Source organism: Podarcis gaigeae (genome assembly GCF_964106915.1).
Source record: "Podarcis gaigeae genome assembly, chromosome: 7".
Lineage (NCBI taxonomy): Eukaryota > Metazoa > Chordata > Lepidosauria > Squamata > Lacertidae > Podarcis > Podarcis gaigeae.
In genome coordinates this window covers 67,590,703-67,609,517 of record NC_139683.1, presented here as the reverse complement: position 1 = coordinate 67,609,517, position 18,815 = coordinate 67,590,703, and the positions used below count along the sequence as shown (strand labels likewise).

The 18,815-nt window shown below is 41.2% G+C and overlaps 1 protein-coding gene across 5 annotated transcripts in view; it reads left to right on the top strand.

Annotated features, from left to right (window-relative positions):
- Nucleotides 1–18,815, top strand: part of RELCH (RAB11 binding and LisH domain, coiled-coil and HEAT repeat containing) — a 65,064-nt gene that overhangs the window by 21,478 nt on the left and 24,771 nt on the right. For 4 of the 5 annotated variants that reach the window (XR_014566287.1, XM_083747153.1, XM_083747152.1 and 1 more), the window contains 7 exons: nt 119–194; nt 656–751; nt 11,516–11,628; nt 15,102–15,192; nt 16,309–16,380; nt 17,040–17,180; nt 17,791–17,955. Coding sequence is in view for 4 of the 5 variants with exons in the window: in XM_083747153.1 (XP_083603279.1) it covers nt 119–194; nt 656–751; nt 11,516–11,628; nt 15,102–15,192; nt 16,309–16,380; nt 17,040–17,180; nt 17,791–17,955 (754 nt within the window). In the remaining variant the exon portion in view is untranslated. Of the gene's footprint in view, nt 1–118; nt 195–655; nt 752–5,693; nt 5,825–11,515; nt 11,629–15,101; nt 15,193–16,308; nt 16,381–17,039; nt 17,181–17,790; nt 17,956–18,815 lie in introns of those variants that run through there. The other variant, XM_083747154.1, reaches the window with a different exon arrangement.

Here is an 18,815-nt window from a genome sequence, read left to right as displayed (position 1 = left end):
CACACACACACACACACACACTGTGTTCTGTAGCTGTCAGTTGTGAGTCAAAGAGGCATGCTACTAATATCAGTTATCCAACTGTCTTCTATTTCTCCCCACGCCCCAACTACTGCAGGAAGCTGTCACATGCGTTCCATCAAGCATTGCTATCTTTCTGTCAAATGTCAGCAGAGAGCCGTTTGGGATCAGAGGTATATGTCCTTTTTGGAAAATGTTAAATCTTGATGAGTCATAACATCCAGGCTGAGGAGACCATATTGCTGAATTTTTAATACTCCAGCAGACTTCTGGCCTGTTGCTTATGTAGCTCCGTGGAGGAGATTTTAGAACCTTTGGACTGGTTATTACCTTTGGCAGCCACACCCAGTAGCCTCAACAAGTGCCATTGTTGAAATGGGGGTGGCTCCAGTTGTATTACTCAGATGGAGTTATACTGCTCCTCATGTGTTAGCCTACACAGATAACTTTTGTGTCTTTTGGTTTCAAGACGTTTAAAATGAGCATGTCAACCCAGTATCCTGTTGTGTGCTGATTTCTGGGACAGAAACCAAGACGTGACTGATTTCTTAATTTACCTTAAGAATTGCACAAATGCCATTGCAGAATATTATTTCTTTTTCTTTCTTTTTTTAAATCAAAATTGCACTTCCAGGTGTCCCGAATTGCTGATAGTGAAAAAAGCGTCATGCTGATGCTTGGGCGTTGCTTGCCGCATATCGTTCCTAATGTTCTGCTTGCAAAGAGAGAGGTGAGAAGTCCAGACATTTTTATTTCAATTTTATGCAACATTTCTGTTTATTGAGAAGTTAGTAGTGTTTATTATTATGTTGAAGTCGATTACTTGCAATCATCTTATTACTTTTGTGCATGCATCTCTGCTCCTAGAGAATGGTTGTGCACCTCTGCCAGGTGAGTTTAGCAAAACAGCATGATATCCTCCTCTTTGTCCTTTTGCTTAAGATCCTTGATGGCACTCTGCAGGGCTGTTATTGTGAGTCCATCTGTTTTGCCCTTCAGTTTGCTTACTTGTGTTAGCTAAACCCACTTCTAGTGCTTCTGTGTGTCAAAGCAGAGTTATGATATTGAATTGGGGTGAATTAGCCTCTTAACATCGATGAGAATTATATATGTATCATTTAAAACAATACATATATAATTAACAGAGGTTCTCAAGGCAGCTTACAATATGTTTAAAATACAGTGAAACAATGAGGACGTTAGAACCTAACTAGATAGGAATTCTTTATCCAAGTTACCATTGACATGGCTTGCAACTGTTGGCTCCCAGCGACAGGCATAAGAGGTCCAGGGGGTGGAAAGAAGGCAAAGATTAAAAGCTGCTCCCAGTCGCTTGATTCATCTGGCACTGAACCTCTGGACCACAGCACATTTCAAGGGGAAGGGGAAATACTTCTGCTCTAGAATTCATTGCGAAAAGAGCCAAACGTTAGAAGTCCCTTGTAAGGGAAATAAGTTATATAGCTTTATATCTTGTAAAGCAGAATATATGCTGGTAAAAAGCAAATAGAGCTACAACTATTGTTGTGTCTACACAACTTTTACAAGAAGAATGTCCTTAGAATTGAATAGCATTTGGCAGAAGCGACTCACCCAGCAGGACAGAGCTGCAACGTAAACTTCCCGGCAGTGGAGACGCTGCTGCTTACTGGGTGGTAGGAATCAGAGAAGCTGGTACAATCTGAGCGCACCAGCAGAGCCGGTCTGGTGTACTGTCGCCAAGCAGGCTGCTTCACCCTTTTCCCTCCTGGTAAGCAGCAGCGACGCCACGTCTGGGAAGGTAGGCATTGCGCCTTTGCTCCATTGGGCAAGGCACTTCCAGTGTTTGGGATTCAAGTGTTGATATGCTGTCACTTTTACAATGTAGATTATAATGCAGGGATAGGAAACCTGGTGCCTTCCAGATGTTGTGGGACTCCAGTTCCCATCATCCCCAGCCATAATGGCCTATGATGAGGGATGGTGGAAGTCACAGTCCAACACCTGGTGGGGAGCAGGTTCACCGTACCTGCCATGATGCGAGTCACATCATACTAACAGGATGATTCTTCTTGTAGGTACTTTTAGTGGTCTGGGATTTGGCCCTTATTGACAGAACTTTCTAATGCATATTATAAAGAATGACATGAGCTGAAGATGAGGCAGTTGTGTGTGTTTTGTTTTTGGTTAGGAATTGCTTTTCCAGCCAGCTTGGCTTTACCTATTAATCTAGAGAAATAGTAATGCGGTTGGCATTTTAGCCCTTGGGGGCTGTATGAAAAGGCAACCAAGTCAAGAAATGTGTACTGATCCCTCCGTTACAATGACTTAGCAACCCCCATGTGTCTATAAACTTTTCATTAGATACATTGAAATTCTACCATTGCATGCAGCATTTAATTCTATAAACTGTATACCTTATGGACTAAACTAATGATTCTGTTTAAGTTGTGATAGAAAAACAACTGTGTAAGATGTGTTCCAGGATCAGTTACTAATTTCTGACTCTTGCCGTTTGGCTTGGCGGGGTGCTGCTTGAGCTTCTCTTTGCAGCTCCTTGTTACACTTGGAGTTGGTGTAAGATTTCTGCAGCCTACCTCCTGCTTACTTTTCCCTTGCAAAATTTGTGGAAATAATAATAACTACATAAACATTCAAGTTACTATCTGTGTTTTAGATATGAAATGTCTTACGTTAGAACCTTGTGCTTGCATGTAAACTCTTTTTTTAAAAAAAGTAAACTATATTTGGCAAAATGCTGAATTTAGAAGAAAAGAAATACTAATGGTTTGTGTTGGAGCCTACTTGTGCACAAACATGAGGCCCATATTTTTATTTCAGTTTCCCTCATTTGGCATAATTTCAACAAATAATACGCCTTCTGTTTTTATATTACACTCCAATACTAATTGTTGTGTATGTAAACATGCGTACATTATGTAAGTGAACGATTGAATAACCAGGTTCTTGATCAAAACAAAAAAAATTCCTTCCAGTAGCACCTTAAAGACCAACTAAGTTAGTTCTTGGTATGAGCTTTCGTGTGCATGCACACTTCTTCAGATACCACCTTATCTGAAGAAGTGTGCATGCACACGAAAGCTCATACCAAGAACTAACTTAGTTGGTCTTTAAGGTGCTACTGGAAGGAATTTTTTTTTGTTTTGACTATGGCAGACCAACACGGCTACCTATCTGTAACAGGTTCTTGATGTTTACTTTTCCCGGATTAGCTACATGCCCGAGAAAGTCAGAGCAATGTTGAGTTTATTGCAATATGGTACCCATTTCAAAATATACCACATGGGTGTATTGCTTCAAAGTTCAACAGAATATGAATAATATGACAATATATGTTAGGTTGTTTTTGATTTCATGAGAAGCAGAATGGTATTTTTTATATTATTAATGGTATAGATCAATATATTTACAGGGATCTGGTCACAGGGAGCAAAAGTAGCATGGAACTAGTTCTGTGAATTCAGTAGGACTCTAAGGCAATGGCTTAAGCCAAAGACATGGACCCCCATGTTGTCTAAACCTGGGTTTAGCTCTCTCCAGATGAACCATGAGCTGCAACCAAGATTTGTCCAATACTGTATGGTTATGGTTTTCCAGGACAGCTAAACCGTGAGCCCAGGTTCAGATGACATACTAAGCTGAACTGTGACTTAGCTCAGCACAGCAGCAAAACAATCAGAAACGAGCAAAGCAGCTGTGATCTCCTTTCCCAGAAAGATACCTCACATTCACACTAAGCCATGGTTCATGATGTGTGACCCAGACCAAAGAATAGTTAAAGTGTTACAGGTTTGTGTAAATAGTTATTTAAGAAGTTGTTCAGACGGGTGCTTTACTAAATTGAATGGTCCATTTAGGTGCAATCTTGGATTTGTTGATAATGTATCAGAAAACCTGTTTTGGTGGTTTGGGCCATTATCTTCTGGCATTGTGGAAGAAAAGAAAATACCACTAGATTATTCATGTTTCCCCTTTAGAGCAAAGTGGATTGTGGAATTATTAGTTCTTCTGGCGAGGAATTTTGCAGTGTGTTGTAGTTAGAGAACCTGAGGAAACAGAGGCAAATGAGAAGATTGTAGGTATGGCCGAGGAAGACTTCATCGCATAATAGACAATGTACTTGAGGTAAAGCTTTGAAGAAGAAGCACACTTCATTCCTTTGGCAAGCATTGTATTCTTTCCCAGTAAAGTCAAGTGTGACTTTTAAATTCAAGCCTCTTTTCTTGACCATTTGAAACCTATCGTTTTCATCTTATCAGGGTTATTTATTTCATTGTTTTTTCCAAAAAACAGGGAAAGAAAAGCAAGGTGCTACATAGCGCCTGAAACCTGGGTTGTGGGGCGCTGAAACACAATTCCTAGTCGCATTTGTGCCGCGGTGCCCGACAGATCTCCTGGCTCGTGCGGCACCAAAGGAGGCACATTTAGGGCTGCTCCTGGCAGTGGCTGCTCGTTGTGCTGCTCCAACTTCTTAAACAGCTTCGGCACTTCGGCGGCAGTGTGGCTGCAAAACCACCCGCGACCCTCTCGCTTCCCAAGGCAGCGGCAGGAGTGATCCTGCTGCCCCCACCTCCTCCTCCTATTCTCCCTCCCTCTGTCGGGCAAAGCCTCCCTTTCTTCCCCTTCCCTAAGGGGGAAGTTTTGCTGATGAGTGAGAGGTGAGGTTTCACTTCCCCACCCAGCCATGTAGAGGGATGGGGAGAGGGGAAGCTTCGCCTAACAGAGGGAGGGAGGATAGGAGGAAGAGAAGGCGGTGGCATCAAGATCGCTCCTGCTGCTACCCTGTGGAGTGAGAGGGTTGTTTGGGTCCGCAGGGTTGTTTGGAGCTACAAGCAGCTCCGCATTTGCTGCACCGATGGGGCTACAGGCAACAGCCCCAAGTGGTGCCACGGCAGCATCCACAGCGGCACAGGGTCTGGCAGGGGGATTTCTGCAGCCTCCCAGCCCTTCTCCCTCACCCACCCTCTCCTTACAGATCGGGCAGGCAGGAAGCCAGCTGAGATGTGGATCTCTTTGAAGTTCAGCTTCAGCGATCTCTTTAACGTGGGGCTGACAGGGAGCAGTTCTGCCGCTGCCGCCCTCAGCGCCAGCAGTGCCAATTTGAATTGAAATCTTAGGTGCGGAGTACTGCAACAAGAGCTCAGAAAATGCTCACAGTAATAAAACTCCCTATCGCAGAATGCGCCCGTTACTATTGTAGTTTCATACATATTTTAAATAGAAATTCTGTTAAAGTACTTATTATGGACATGCACTTCAGACAGTCCAGCTTCATGAATAAACCTCCAGCCAGATCTTTAGACCTAAAATCCCAAAGGACTCAATCCGTATCCTTCTTAGCAGATCGACACTCTTGCATTTTCCAGCCTAAGCAAGCCACTGAGAACTGCTTCCAGGTAAGGCTGCCTAAGAGTGCAACACACTTAGTTCAGCTATATTCTATCTCTTTCTTGGAAGGATTATTATTTACTTAAAGCCTTTTGTTAAGTCTTCATGTAGTGTAGGTAGTCTGTATTACGCTCTTCCTCCATACCTTCTGCGCTCGAGAAATACCCTTGTCCCCCTCCAACTGTCCTCCCTCTTCTCTCCCTTTCATTAACAATACATGGAACATGCAGTAGGACACATCTGTTCAAGAAGATTTCTCATTGTCTCTCCACTCCCATTGATAGAAGGAAGTTTAGAAGCACAGATGCAGCGATGCAGAGAACGCTCCAATCCCATAGTATACATGAAAGAATATGACCCATGGACGTGGACACACAGCTAATTCCATCTGATACAATTTCCAGCTTTCTGCAAGGTAAAAGCAATAGCCTTGTATCCGCTCCATATCTACCAATTTGGATTAAATGAAACAACCTTGCAAAGAATAGTAAGCTGATACCTAGGTATAGATTGACCGGTCTCATCCAGTCATCCTCTTTAAAGTTTTGAGTGAGGAGGGACTCAAACTCATTTTCAAAAGCTTCTGATTTTAAATTTTTTAAACTGTTGATTTTTTTAAAAAAATACAACTTTACAGCATATACATGCATATACATAGTTCCACATACTCAAATAGGATTTGATTTTGTATACTGAACAGCAGTTCCCATGTCACATGAATAGTTTTTGAAAGCAATGAAAACTTTCAAAAGAAGTTTGTGGAAAGGAGATTTGCTGGTCATGAAGAAAAAAATTCAAAATGGATGCGCCTAAAATAGCTCTTTAGATCTTGTAGTGAAACTTGAGCAAGCATTTGCAGCTTCTGTTGTGCTGAATATTTTAACAATGTGCCAGTGATTAACCATCAAAATAGACTCTTTTGTTGGATTCATCAGTAGAACTGTTTTGCGTTTGTTTTTTACTCAGCATGCTTAAAAAAAACCCACACTTTTCAATGCCCATTCAAAATGATTGGGCAGTAACATTAAATATCCTTGTAGGAAGCTCTTGGCTGACACATAAATTACAAATGACTTGCCAGAAACTGAATGCTGGTTTATAATAAGCCCTGGCATGATGCAGGCTAGCATCCAAAAGCTGCCTTGGATAAGGGCGTCTGATGCCACAATTGGATTTATTAGTTTTTTTAACAGGCATCTTCATACATGATGCATCACCAGTTGCTTTTGCGTTCTGAAGTAGAAGATTGGTAAATAAGTTTTCTCCCATGCAGTGTTTTTTCCTGCATGTTCGTGTGCGTGTCACTTAGAAAATCAATAATGTGAGGCAAATAATAATAAATAATGTAGTTGCTTTGTTTTTACAATTAATTTAGTTTCAATGTTCGTCTTTTTCATCTTTTATCAGGAATACATGGTTGATCAATATTTTCCCATTTGATCAACTTTTTATTTATATTTTGAAATTTGCTACTTCTCCTTGGTGCCCTCCTTGCCACCCATTACCTTACCCCTTGTACAGGAAGTTAAATGTAAAATGATAATAACAGGCAAAGCTAAAATACATTAAAGCCAGTGACTTAAGTATTGCTATGTTCCCTTTATCAACATCAGCAGGCATTCAAAATTTCAATTTAAAGAACCATATGGATCAATTAAATTTGAATGTCAGTCAGAACTTGAGCATACGTACAAAACTCATCAACCTTGTCTCTAATATTGATATAGTGTACATCCTGTCACCTTTCTCACATCTAGATAGAACTCGCTTTGCATAGCAGGTCTTTTCTGACGCCGCTCATTCATATTGAAATGTGTTCCAAAATATCCATATTTTATGTTCTTTTGTGCAGTGAAGCCTTCATAAGGTAGGTAAAGGGACCCCTGACAATTAGGCAGGGGCGCCGACTTATAAAAAATATTGGGGGGGCCCATACCGGGGTCCTGCCCCGGGAAGTTTTCTAAATTTTAGATGAAAATTAGTGAGTTTTAAAGTTTTTTAAAAGTATTTTAGAGTCATATGATCAACATTAGAACCCCGAAAACTCGACTCTCTATAACTCCACACTCCGGGAAACTCGACAAGCCTGAAACACTTTTTGGCTTTGAAAAAAGAAACAAAACATAAACACGCACGGTATTTTCGTAAAAAGCTAATTTAATTTGCAGTAACAATTATGCTTATAGATTATTACAGAGCAGTGAATATATAGCTCTGAAAAGACTGAAATGATATTTAAATAAATCCTAAACTCATTAAAAGAATAAAACATAAAATATTGCTGTCGCACAGTAATAGCACTTTGATTAATAAGTGAAATAGCTAATTTAAGCTTAGTTTGAATAAGGGTGAGGGTTCATTAAATAAAAATAATATCTCAAAGTTAATGCTTTAATACAGTTAATAAAGTTAATACAGTATGCCTAATACTGTATGTAAATACTGTAATACTGTATGTAAATAACGGGCTTTAATTGGGTCTTACACCCTAAAAGTATTTGAAAATAACTAATACAGTACTATAGTAATATAGAAATACAGTACTAAACTAGTACTAATATTTTGAAACTGAAAATTTAACATTCTGTATGTATTTAATTCTCTATTTTATAAAGATTTTTAATATCTGACAGTGAGTTTGGAGTAGCCCAATGCAAAAATCCTGAGGATCCATGTGGATCCGTGCTTTGTAACCACGTTTTTGCACCATTGCAGCCCCAGGCAACAGTGGGTGCGTGATTTTTTTGGTGCAAGATGTAGCCATGAACATGCTATGTGATCTGATGGTGAATTTGGGGTGACCCAATGCAAAAATCCTGAGGATCCATGTGGATCCGTGCTTTGTCACCACGTTTTAAATGGGGAGGGAAGGAAAAACACAGAAGGGACAAGAAGCACAAGAGGGGTGTGCGGAGAAGCAGCTGGCTAAGAATGCAGGGGAGGAGTTTAACGGGGTGGGGGGGAGGAAAGGAAGGCAAAAGTCCCCCCCCCCAAGCCAGCCCTCTCTCTCTCTCTCCCACCTGCGAGTCCCTAGAGCACGGAGAGGAGGAGGTGGTGGGCTGGAGCCTGCACGCAGTGTGACTAGGAAAGAATTAGAAGGAAGGACTCGATCCTTTCCTTAACCCTCTGCTTGCCAAGAGGGCAGGGGATTCCCTGCTCTTTGTTGAGTTTGAGCAAACGCAGCAACAGAAGCGGGTGGGCAGTAAGACCCTGAGGCAGAATGCAGGAAAGCAGCAGCTTCCGCCTTCCCTCCGCCCGATCTTATTTTTGCCTGATTTTTGCCTATTTTTGCTCCTGCGCTCCGGCGAGTCAGCTCCAGGGACCACACATTCGCTCAATAACACGCACAGACATTTCCCCTTACTTTTTAGGAGAAAAAATCTGCGTGTTATAGAGCGAAATTTACGGTAATTTCTTAAATTATTGGGGGGTCGGAGCCCCCCCAAACGAATTTTTGAGGGGGCTCGGGCCCCCTCAGGCCCCATGGAGTCGGCGCCTATGCAATTAGGTCTAGTCGTGGCCAACTCTGGGGTTGCGGCGCTCATCTTGCTTTATTGGCCGAGGGATCCGGCGTACCGCTTCCGGTTCATGTGGCCAGCATGACTAAGCCGCTTCTGGCGAACCAGAGCAGTGCATGGAAACGCCATTTACCTTCCCGCCAGACGTGCTTTCGAACTGCTAGGTTGGCAGGAGCAAGGACCGAGTAATGGGAGCTCACCCTGTCGCGGGGATTCGAACCGCCGACCTTCTGATTGGCAAATCCTAGGCTCTGTGGTTTAATCCACAGCGCCACCTGCGTCCCTTAATGAAGCCTTCATAGTTCACCAAAAATCTACTTGCTGGTTTTTTTAGTACAAAAGTCATCATCACAATTCTCTGTTCTTATACTTATATTATCCGTCATAGCTTCTTCCTGGCTCTCCGAATCTACCTTGGGCTAGTCACACTTCTCGGAAGTCTCTCAGCCCCACTCACCTCACAGAGTGTTTGTTGTGAGGGAGGAAGGGAAAGGAGATTGTTAGCCGCTTTGAGACTCCTTGTGGTAGTGATAAAGCGGGATATCAAATCCAAACTCCTCCTCCTCCTCCTCCTCTTCTTCTTCTTCTTCTTCTTCTTCGATTGTCTTCACTTCACTTGTTTGCAGCTGCTCCATTTTTGGTTTGTCCTTCAGAGCCCAGATATCTTAGGAAGAATGCAATAACACGGGCAAGCATTTTTTATCAAGGCTCAGATTGCCTTGAAAAATTCTATAAAAATTACCCGGTTCTTTAGGCTTTACGCAATGTATACATTATTTGTGTTACAACTGTTGAGACAGGACAGATTCTCTCTTTCTCTCCCTTCCCCCCGCTCAATAATTGGGCTTCCCTTAAGATGCCAGTGACCCCCCATTATATTAATGAAAATCCCATTTAAAACAAAGTTTGGAACAGTCATAATACTGAAGCAAAAAAGGTAACCTACTGATAAGATTAGCCATTGCATGTCATAGCTAGCATAGCGGTAGCTATCAAAAAGAGTAAAAAACTCTTATACATAAAAACATAAAAATAGCAACAACTATAGATGAGTGTCAACCCAGAAGGAAAATAAAGCATTATAATAAATTGTTGTACATTTTCCAAGTTTAGTGTGAGTCACCTTTTTGTATTACTGAAGTATTGTTGGTTGTTCTTTCTCTTTTCATATTACCAATAAGACATGAAATTAAAATTGATTGGCATTAGTTCACAAAATCTTCCATTGTAAAGATTTTTTCCATGCTGTTTGGGAGCTGTGCCTAGAAAGAAAAGGTACAGCTGCTTACATTTTATTTCAAGACTAGGCCACAGTTCATTTTCAATTAAGTGTAAATGCTAGTGCTAAGCTACTGTAGTCCTCCAGCTGCAGATGCCGAATGTTTAGATACATTGCTGGAAGAAGGATCAGGAACTAGGAAAATCTGCGTAATCTTTTCATTTACTTTGTTGCTTTTGTGGACAGGATGTGCACAGATATAAATTACCTGGAACCTCAGAATTCTGGTTTTAGTAGGTTGTAAAAAAGGGCTCCTGTCCGCTAAGTCTAGTTGCAAACGGCTCTGGGGTTGCGGCGCTCATCTCGCTTTACAGGCCGAGGGAGCCGATGTTCGTCTGCAGACAGTTTTTCCGGGTCATGTGGCCAGCATGACTAAACCGCTTCTGGCGAAACCAGAGCAGCACACAGAAACACCGTTTACCTTCCCGCCAGAGTGGTACCTATTTATCTACTTGCACTTTGATGTGCTTTCAAACTGCAAGGTTGGCAGGAGCTGGGACTGAACAACGGGAGCTCACCCCGTTGTGGGGATTCGAACCGCCAACCTTCCGATTGGCAAGCCCAAGGCTCTGTGATTTACACCACAGCGCCACCAACGTCCATGGTCATAGTAGGTTGTAGAGCAGACTAAACTTGTTAAACTGGCATAATTGTGTTAGGGAAAATGTGTGGCAGCTATCAGTGGATAGTGAGTCATGTCATCTCACTAACTTTCTTTAAATAGTGTGTGTATAATATGTAAAACGTTTGTGTGTTTATAGGGATAGGTAGGTAGGGAGAGAGAGAGAGAGAGAGAGAGAGGGTGTACATTCACTCTCTATGGGAACTAGTAGGGACTATCCTATTTGCTCTGGGGACATCAGCTTAATTCATGGAGCAGCCTAGGTTCACACGGTATTCCATGGCAGCCCTGGAATAACTGGATTGAAGTTACTTTCTGGCAGTCAGTGCGTAACACCAAATATTTTTTTCTGTGTTTTCGTAGCCTCATCTTTGTGTTTTTTAAAAAAACAAAACAAAAAACTAAACCAATTTCTTTTCTTCAACTTCAGTAAGGAAATATATAGATAATAAACATAAGCATTTGTAGCACAGTCTTATTGGTGCTGTTAGAACCTATAAACAGAACATGTGTTATTTTACAACTTGTGATTCTATGAGAAATCAATATGCAAGCTAATTGTGCTCATGCTGGTCATAGATTAACTAGATCTTATTTTACTTTATGGTTTTAAATGTTTTCTAGGCTTTTTTAAAAAAAACTGTTGTTTGATAGCTTTTCACCTTTCCCTCCCACTCGCACCTTTAGGAACTGATACCCCTCATACTGTGTACAGCTTGCCTCCATCCTGAACCCAAAGAGAGAGATCAGCTCCTACACATATTGTTCAACTTGATCAAAAGGCCAGATGATGAGCAAAGGTGTGTCTTTGATGTGTGGGGAACACTTTTCTTTTTTGAACTTTGAAGGCTATTAACTACTTTTCTTGTTGCAGGCTTCTAGTAAAATAGGAACATAGTATCTCTGGGAAGCCGCCCAGAATGGTTGGGGAAACCCAGCCAGATGGGCGGGGTATAAATAAATAATAATAATAATTATTATTATTATTATTATTATTACTACTACTACTACTACAGTGGTACCTTGGGCTAAGAACTTAATTCATTCTGGAGGTCCGTTCTTAACCTGAAACTGTTCTTAACCTGAAGCACCACTTTAGCTAATGGGGCCTCCCGCTGCCACGCAATTTCTGTTCTCATCCTGAAGCAAAGTTCTTAACCTGAGGTACTATTTCTGGGTTAGTGGAGTCTGTCACCTGAAGCGTCTGTATCCTGAAGCGTATGTAACCCGAGGTACCACTGTATTATTATTATTAGCAGTCAGTAGTCGTTCACTTATACATTGCCTGTTCTCTTACAACAGAGGTGGGGAGCCTTTTTAAAGTAGAGGAGCAATGGATGTATGGTAGGCTACCTTCTAGCCTTCAAAAGTCAGGTTTCTGAACACACCTCTGTACATGCAGCGAAGCATTGAAGTACACATTCTAGCCAGGCATAAACACTTGAGGAAGATTCAGAGCAAAAGTGAGGCTTAGAGAAATTCCCACGGGTGGAATAGAGATTTTCCCTCTAGGCCAGAGGTTCCCCGTCTCTGTTCTGTTAAAATTTTAACATACCCTAAGTGACAACATAATATTCCTCGTGAAATCTGTACAGTCCAACAGATAGAAATTGCTTGCGTGCAGACTATTAAAAAATAGAACCTTAGGCAGGATGGGAAGCGCAGGCAAGGATAACATTTTCATTTTCAAAGACTTCAGTCACAATTGAGGCTCAAAATAGTGCCCCCTCTCCTCAATACTTTTGCCATGCAGTGATTTAGTGTCTTAGACTGAATAAAGGGTTTGAGGTTGTTCAGCCACGTGAGCCCCTAGAACTAGGCCTGATTCTCCTTCCATTTAAGGCTGTGACGGGGATGGCAGAAGGAACCCTGCAGGCTGACATCTGATTCTCACTTTTCCCCCCTCTCTCCTAGTGGCATACAAGTCTGTTCAGGCCTGGTACGGTTCTGACCCCTTGATAAATCCATTCCTGTGAAGATTTTAAAGGAAAAAATACTTAGAACCTGCACAGATTTTCAATTTGCAAAAGTCGTTTTAAAAGCACTTTAAAATACTTTTTAAGAGACATACAAAGCTGCCTCCCATGTTTTTTTTGTACAATTTCCCTGAGAGTGACAGGACGTCAATGTGTACCTGCCTCTCACAGGAGGAGCTGAATACTGTATATGCCACAATGTGCTGTACAAAGAAGAGAGCCAGCCCTCTGACACCTCATAAGTAGGAGTAGAATCTAGGGGAGTCCAGGTTCCAGGGAAGACCCGTGTTCAAATCTGGACTTCAGTCTGGGAAGTGTGGATCAGGTGAACTCAATTCAAAATTCTCATTCACCTCTCCCATGCCTGCTCCTTCCCTAACTGATTATTGAAAACAAGCTGACAGTACATGCCCATATATACAGATTTGACGGTCTTGTGACCCCAAGGGTGTCTTTTTAGGGCCTCAGGGGGGGTGCACTGTGAACAACAGGAAAGCTCCATTGCGTGAATGGCCTTTGACTTGCACAGAGTTTGGAAACAACTTTGCAAGTTGAAATTGGAGCCTGGGTTCAGAAATGCATTAAGAACTTCATACTCAAGTCTGGAAACAGCAGGCTGGGTCTAATGAGATTAACTGAGGAATGGTCAAAGTGAAAACTCTGAGCAGTTTTCTTGGCTTTGCTGTATAGAGCCATCTGTAAACTCTTCAATCAGAACTTAATCTTTAAAGCAGTATGACACAATAATAAATTAGAGGACTAGTATCCTCCTGTGCCTGACAGGGCAATCCTGTGCACTGGAAGCTGGTGTTAAGCAAGGATAAAATAAGCCTTAGCCATACTCCTTTGTGCTGAGCCTTTAAATAAGAGTTTGAGTTACAACACCCTTTTAACTGGCATAAATTCCGTCCAGTTTTGAGGTTATGTGATCATGCTGAGTGCATTTAGGATGCAGCCTAAGTCCCCATCCCTTTTTCCCACTCCAGAACAGCCCTTTTTCAGGACATAAACCAGTTTAAGATACACCAGGCTCCTGGCTGAACCAGGATGGGGCAGATACTTCAGCCTATCTCCTGCTAAGTCAAGGATGAGGAATTACACTGGCATAGCCCAACTGTACCAGGAACCTCGTGGCTTAGCCAGAGATTCTAAACTCCGCTAGTCCTGATGGATTGCTCTATAGGATTGCTCCCTAATAATTAATTCTTTTTTTAAAAAAGTTAAACTGTTATCAAAATATAAATAAGCAATTTAAAAACAATCATGTGTAATAAAATTACCTACCTAGGTAGGCTTGGTGAAACACAGGTTTTTAGCAGCTGCTGAAAACAGTAAAGTGAAGACACCTGTCTAATATTAATGGGATGGTAGTTAGGTTCTCTATTTTGTGGATTCTTTTTAAATTTAATTATAGGAAAGTAGGAAGCAGAAGATTAGCTTTACTCTGCATTGAAAGTTTCTTTGTCTTTGTAGCAAAAATTCCAGATATTGAATATGTTCATTAAATCATTTATGCTTCTCAAGGACTGATTCCCCCCCCCCCCCCGAGATTTTATAACAGTCAGTTTGTGTACTTTTTAAGGCTTCTGCCTCTCTACAAAAGCAATACAGTGGTACCTCGGGTTACATACACTTCAGGTTACATACGCTTCAGGTTACAGACTCCGCTAACCCAGAAATATTGCTTCAGGTTAAGAACTTTGCTTCAGGATGAGAACAGAAATCATGCTTCTGCGGCGCGGCGGCAGCAGGAGGCCCCATTAGCTAAAGTGGTGCTTCAGGTTAAGTACAGTTTCAGGTTAAGAACGGACCTCCGGAACAAATTAAGTACTTAACCCGAGGTACCACTGTATTTAGCTTCTCTTAGTTTGCTTGATCTGTATAATCTACATTCACCTTTGTTGACTAGTTTTTTAATTGAGGGCCACTTCTTACATGACATTTTTCCTCTTCTACATGGTCACTTATAAAGTGTTGTATGAATATTGCTGCTAGAATTCTAACCAGAAAGCGCTTATGTGCAACAACTGCCCAATAGTGATGTTTAAGCAAAACCATGTACAAAATCCAGTGCAAGTGTACACTTCTCCCTTCATGGAAATTATTTTCATACTTGGAAAATATCATATTTAATGAACCATCAATAACGTGATTGTCAGTAACTAATTGCTCGCAGCGCACTCCAGATGCCATTTTCTGTGAGGACCATTCAGTCTGTTATATCTCCTTTTAGGCATATGTGTGGTTGTTGTACAAGCACGTTTCAATGTAATAGGCTGAAGATTTTTATTTTATAGGCAAATGATTCTGACTGGATGTGTAGCATTTGCTCGGCATGTTGGACCAACACGTGTAGAAGCAGAACTTTTACCACAATGTTGGGAGCAGGTAATAGGAGATAATCTTTATTTACTTCATGGGATACCGGGGCCAAAAAAAATTTCTGCAGTTTACCAGCAACTGTGGTCTTGTCAACAGTGCTTTACAATATATTAAGTGGCATATACTTCTAAAAATTGTAATTGTAAAGGCAGGCAGAAGCCAAGAGCAATCTGGGTGGGCAATCCATGAGCATCTCACTGTAGATTAGGAAGATCTGAGGTTGAAGGTGCCATTTCAAGTAAACAGAAGAAGAAACCGTTCTTAAATCATGTATTGTGCTAACCCACAATAGCAGTGGTCAAGTGACAAAGCTTTATTAATAGTTTATTATTTATTTTTTGCATGCATAATAGCACCTTTCTGCCAGTTGTAAACCCAAGATGGTTTATAGTATTAAAATCCTAAACAAATAAATGGTATAAAATATTGATCAATTGTGTCCTTTCCATGCTGACTACAGGCAACCCTCAATTTGCACGGGGGTAGCGTTATGGGTCATTGTGCGCATCCGTGAAACTGCACATAATTGAAAAAAACCTGCCCCCATTCTACCCCTGCTTTGCCATGCCCCTGCTCTGCTCTTTTAGTGACGTCATACGTCTGTGTCACTTCCAGGTTTGGCACAATGCGCGTATAAACAGTTGTATACATATCAAACATGTGTAAATGGGGATTTGCCTGTATCGACGTCAGCTGCTAGGCCTGGGCTTCCTTCTGTCTTAGCTCAGGACCTACAGGGTGCTGAATAGTCTCTGGGAAGGTGGAGTTAGACTGATCCCAACAGTTTGGCCAGACCATTGATGCGCCTGTCAGGAGCTGATAAAATCTGCTGCCTGGCCTAGGCTTCTTCCCTTTATGGGGATGTTATGAAAGTGTCTAATGTCCTTGTAGCCCCCATCTATCTGCTCACCAGACCTCAGCAGCAAGGCTATGTTTCCTTTCTGGAAACATAAGAATTCCAGGTTCAAGGCATACTGTGCATCCTGACTATGGTGTGTGAATGGAAGCCTGTGGTGGCATAGTAAATAGCAGCAGCCTCATATTCTTTACATGCTGGCAGAGAAATACAGAGCGGAATTATAAGCAAAAAAATATGAAAGGAGTAACTTTTCCTTCCGACAGATCAATCACAAATATCCAGAAAGACGTCTGTTAGTGGCAGAATCCTGTGGAGCATTAGCACCATATCTTCCTGTAAGTGTTCTGTTTGCAGTTAATATGTATCTAAATTTAAGACTAATTGAAGAGGTTAAAATGATGGCCAGATTCTGAAGAGCCACTTAGTACAATCCCTCCTCCCTTCATAGTTTTTAATGGCCCACCATGTTTTTGTTTTGGAGCAGCAGAACACCATGTCATATCATCAACTGCTTTTGAAGCTCCTATTCAAAAATAGTTTAGCCATGTGGCATCTTAGACTGCTAGTCTGAAACAAGAAGTCTAAAGGCCTAAGGATAGGAATTAATCCAGTCATTTTGGATCCTGGCCAACTACTTTAGTTGTAGCAATTGGTAATGTTCACATAGAACAAAGCAATGTGGGCTTTTGGGAAACAATATGTGCAGAACTAATCCCAGCCAATGTTTCCCCCCACCACCACCCATGCATTCTAAATGCATATATTGGATGCATATATTATATTTATATTTATATTCTAAATGTATATATTATATTTTTGCAGGTTTAGGCCTAAAATGACTTATTTTACCAGATTATTTTGCCATCAAGATTAGCTGCCATCACTCTCTTTATAATAAACTGTAAAAGATAGCATAGGTGTATATGATATTATTGGTCTTACGTTTCCAAGTTTATGTAATGTAATTCCAGCAAATACTAATTTCCTCTTTCAGAAAGAGATTCGAAGTTCGTTGGTACTTTCCATGTTACAGCAAATGTTGATGGAAGATAAGACAGATCTAGTACGAGAAGCTGTGATCAAAAGCCTTGGTATCATCATGGGGTACATTGATGATCCGGACAAATACCAACAGGTATTGTATCTGATAATACATGACAGGACAGTTGCTAGATCATGTGATTATGAACAAAGTCTGAAAAATCACCAGGAAGTATTTACCAAACTAACCCCCCCCAAAATACCCTGGGCTATTTTTAACATCATCAGCATTGTGAGATGTGATCTAACTTTTGGGCTCTGAAAATATCTTGTTGTGTGTTAGCAAAAAAAAAGAGCAAGCTGGCAGAAGAGAGAGGGAACGTTCTGTAAAATCACTGAAGAATTTTCATTATTTTGACTGTGAACTGGTGTTCAAAGATCTGCTGTGATTTTTTTAGTTGTAATACCTATGGGTACCTTGGCTGCTTATGCAAGTATTGAATGACTTATCCAGTTGTATAGTTCACCTAACTTTTCTGCATGCTCATTTAACTTTAACAAATTTAGCCCCCTGACACTAATGGCGTTGCTATGGTGTTGCGGCATCTATTCCAAATAGTTGTGGAACTTTTTGAATTAACTTGAACCATTGGAAATGCCTTTTCATCAAATTCAAGATAGACACTTGCTTATCTTGAGGGTGCCTGGAATGCTTAAGCGAAATAAACATAACTCTCCTAAATGGTCTGTTTCTTTCCTACCAGGGTTTTGAACTACTACTTTCAGCATTGGGTGATCCCTCAGAACGAGTAGTTGGTGCAACTCATCAAGTGTTTTTACCTGCCTATGCTGCCTGGACCACAGAACTAGGAAATTTGCAGTCTCATCTTATACCTACATTGCTTAGTAAAATTGAAAAACTACTCAGGGTAAATATTAAAGGTGTCTCATACTCACTGTTTTTTGTGCCTCTTGAATAAGCAAAGATACAGCTCATACAAATATTCTAATCTCCCCCCGCCCCCAACTTATTAGAATCGGTAACATTCAACACCATCACAACTGGTTGTTTGGACTATTCTGCAGATCACTTTTTTATAGCGTTCATGTTGCCATGTCATTTAAAGGGCATTTTATCTACAGTGTTAACTTGCTGCTGCTGCTGCTGCTACTATGTATATCTAGAGTTTGATCATCTGGTTGCTTGCTGATGACTGTCTTTTGCTGTATGTTTTGCTATCTATAAAGAAATGCTGGAATTCTTAAACTTTTGAAAGTGTTTTCCCCTCTTCTGTCTTGGTATTCGTAGGAAGTGTCTGAAATCGTTGCACATTTCTAGGACATTTTTTCAGATTTTCACATTGGAAGTTCATTCTTCTCTCTCTCTAGTAAGCTGACTCATGCCAGTTGCTGTGAGATTAGGAGTCTGTAGTAAAAGTGGGATGCTGTATGAGAAATAATAGTGGGCACAATCCAAAGTTAAGCACTTTAAAGTCCAACTGAGTCAGGGGTGCCGACTTGAATTAAAAAATGGGGTGGGGCAAGTAAGCCCCACCCCACACAATCACATGATGTGGTGCATGCACACCGTTTGATTGGCAATGCCCATCAACTGGGGAGGGGAGGCTTGGCCCCCTCAAATATTTTATGGGGTGCGAGGCCCCCACAACCCCTAGGAGTTGGCTCCTATGAATTGAGTTACCGTAAGTACATACTTGAATCATTCTTACAGGGATCATTGAGATTTGAGGTGGTTAACGTTGTCTTGGATTGTGGCCACAGTGTTTTG